Source organism: Eurytemora carolleeae, unplaced genomic scaffold (genome assembly GCF_000591075.1).
Source record: "Eurytemora carolleeae unplaced genomic scaffold, Eaff_2.0 scaffold2822, whole genome shotgun sequence".
NCBI lineage: Eukaryota > Metazoa > Arthropoda > Copepoda > Calanoida > Temoridae > Eurytemora > Eurytemora carolleeae.
Window position 1 is genome coordinate 515 of NW_019398706.1, and position 1982 is coordinate 2496.

At 40.8% G+C, this 1982-nt stretch overlaps 1 protein-coding gene across 1 annotated transcript; it reads left to right on the forward strand.

The window, feature by feature from the left end:
• Nucleotides 1–333: 333 nt before the first annotated feature.
• Nucleotides 334–1491, forward strand: LOC111717599 (neurogenic locus notch homolog protein 1-like; the record flags this gene model as incomplete). The annotated part of the gene is made up of 3 exons (XM_023493098.1): nt 334–859; nt 981–1048; nt 1354–1491. Coding segments are annotated over 3 exons (714 nt in total), but the record flags the coding sequence as incomplete, so codon positions are not given.
• Nucleotides 1492–1982: the final 491 nt, after the last annotated feature.

A 1982-nucleotide genomic window follows, 5' to 3' on the forward strand; every position in this document is an offset into this window, starting at 1 on the left:
GATGGGGGTCGAAGCGTGGGAAGGTTTAAAGAGAAGTTGTTTGCTCCTGCTGCAGGGGGGGAGGGTATGGTCAGATCTCACCCAAACACATAGATCAATCTAAACCTTCATCAAATACCTTGCGGAGGATACAATTTTCAATCTCTAGAACTATCACTAATATCGTTTACCTGCACCTAAACCCAGGAGCCAGCATCATCAGTTTCAGTCTTAACTATTCTTATCTTACCTCAATACTTCTAATCGTTAATAGGTACATTAGACACTAGCTTCTAGGATAATGGTCAGGAGGGGGGGGGGGGGATAACGATAAAGCCACAGACTATATTTTAATTAACGCTTTTTGCAGGGTTTGATGGCTATAATTGTGAGAAGAATATCGATGATTGTTCCGGTCATCTTTGTCAGCACGGAGCAACCTGCGTGGACGGAGTTAATACCTACTCCTGCAGATGCACAGACAGTTGGCAAGGACAGTACTGCAGCAAGGACGTGGACGAGTGTGCTTACTCCAATCCCTGCCAGAACCATGGAACCTGTCAGAATACTGAAGGTGGATACGAGTGTATCTGTGTGAACGGATATATCGGGAAGAACTGTGAGACAAACAAGGATGACTGTGCCGAGGGAAACTGTTTATACGGAGGAACCTGCCATGATAGAGTTGGAGGATTCTTCTGTGAATGTCCTCCTGGTAAGACGGGGCTGCTCTGTCACCTAGAGGACGCCTGCTCCAGTAACCCCTGCAACCCCGGAGCTAGATGTGACACGAACCCTGTCTCAGGAGCGTATACGTGTAACTGTCCCCCAGGTTTCAACGGAACAGATTGTGCTCAAGATATCAATGAATGCAACGGAGGTAAATGGAATGTTTTGAATTTTTAAGTATTTGTTAATTTTATCTTTATTCTTCATGTGTCAATTCTGACAAGTTTATCAGGATTGTCAAGTGTTCACTCTTCAATCATCTATTGTTTCAGGGTCTCCTTGTGAACACGGAGGAGTTTGTGTAAATACTCCTGGATCATTTAAGTGTAAATGTAAACAGGTAAATATTACGTACATCAACAAGATTACCAACCAACCACTTCAGTCTACAATTAGTCCAAAATTTCAAACAATAACAGAACTACAGCTATATACTTACAAATAATTTCATTGTTTTTCTTTTGACCCAAATATTAAGTTTTAAAAACTAAGAAAGATAAAGTTCTTTCTAAAAAATAAGAAAAACATTTCACGACGCCGGTTATGTCAGATCTATCTTACATTATTGCACTTCACAGTGCACAGTAGTTCAGGTTGTAATCTAAAACACGTACGATTGTATATAAAGAGTAAATAAATGTTTAGGGTTTCTCCGGACCCCGATGTGAGACGAATGTAAACGAATGCGAGAGTAATCCCTGTCGGAACAAGGGAACCTGTATAGATGAGAGAGGAGGATATCGATGTATCTGTATGCCAGGTTAGTTCTAGACCAGGATACTTGTCCTTCCCTCTCCAGTCATGTTGTTTAGCTGAATTTAAGATTGGGTGGATAGAAGGAAAACTAAATATTGTTTACGAGAAATGTGACACGTTCTTCACCCCCCTCCCCTCTCACTCCAGGGGCCCAGGGAGGAGGGAGATTAATGCACTCAGCGTTGGTCTAGTTGGTATTCAGAACATTTCAGCGCAATTTTTCTTAACTTCAATTATGTCTCTTTTTGCGCCCAATTCATAGCTTTGCTTTTTCCTCTCAATATGTTTCAAATCATGTGCAGAGTGCAGAGTGCAAGTCATACTGGAGATCAAAGATTGGAGTCAATTCATGAAATGTTCAATCATCCCATGTTCTTATGTTCTATAGTACGTCTGCTATGGATTGACGGCTTTTTATTGTAGACCCCATGTAAATGGCAATGTTACTAAATAGATGAATTTCAATTTTGGAGGTCTTTAAAAATATTTCTAGTTTTTTTTCCCCTTTCGGAATAACC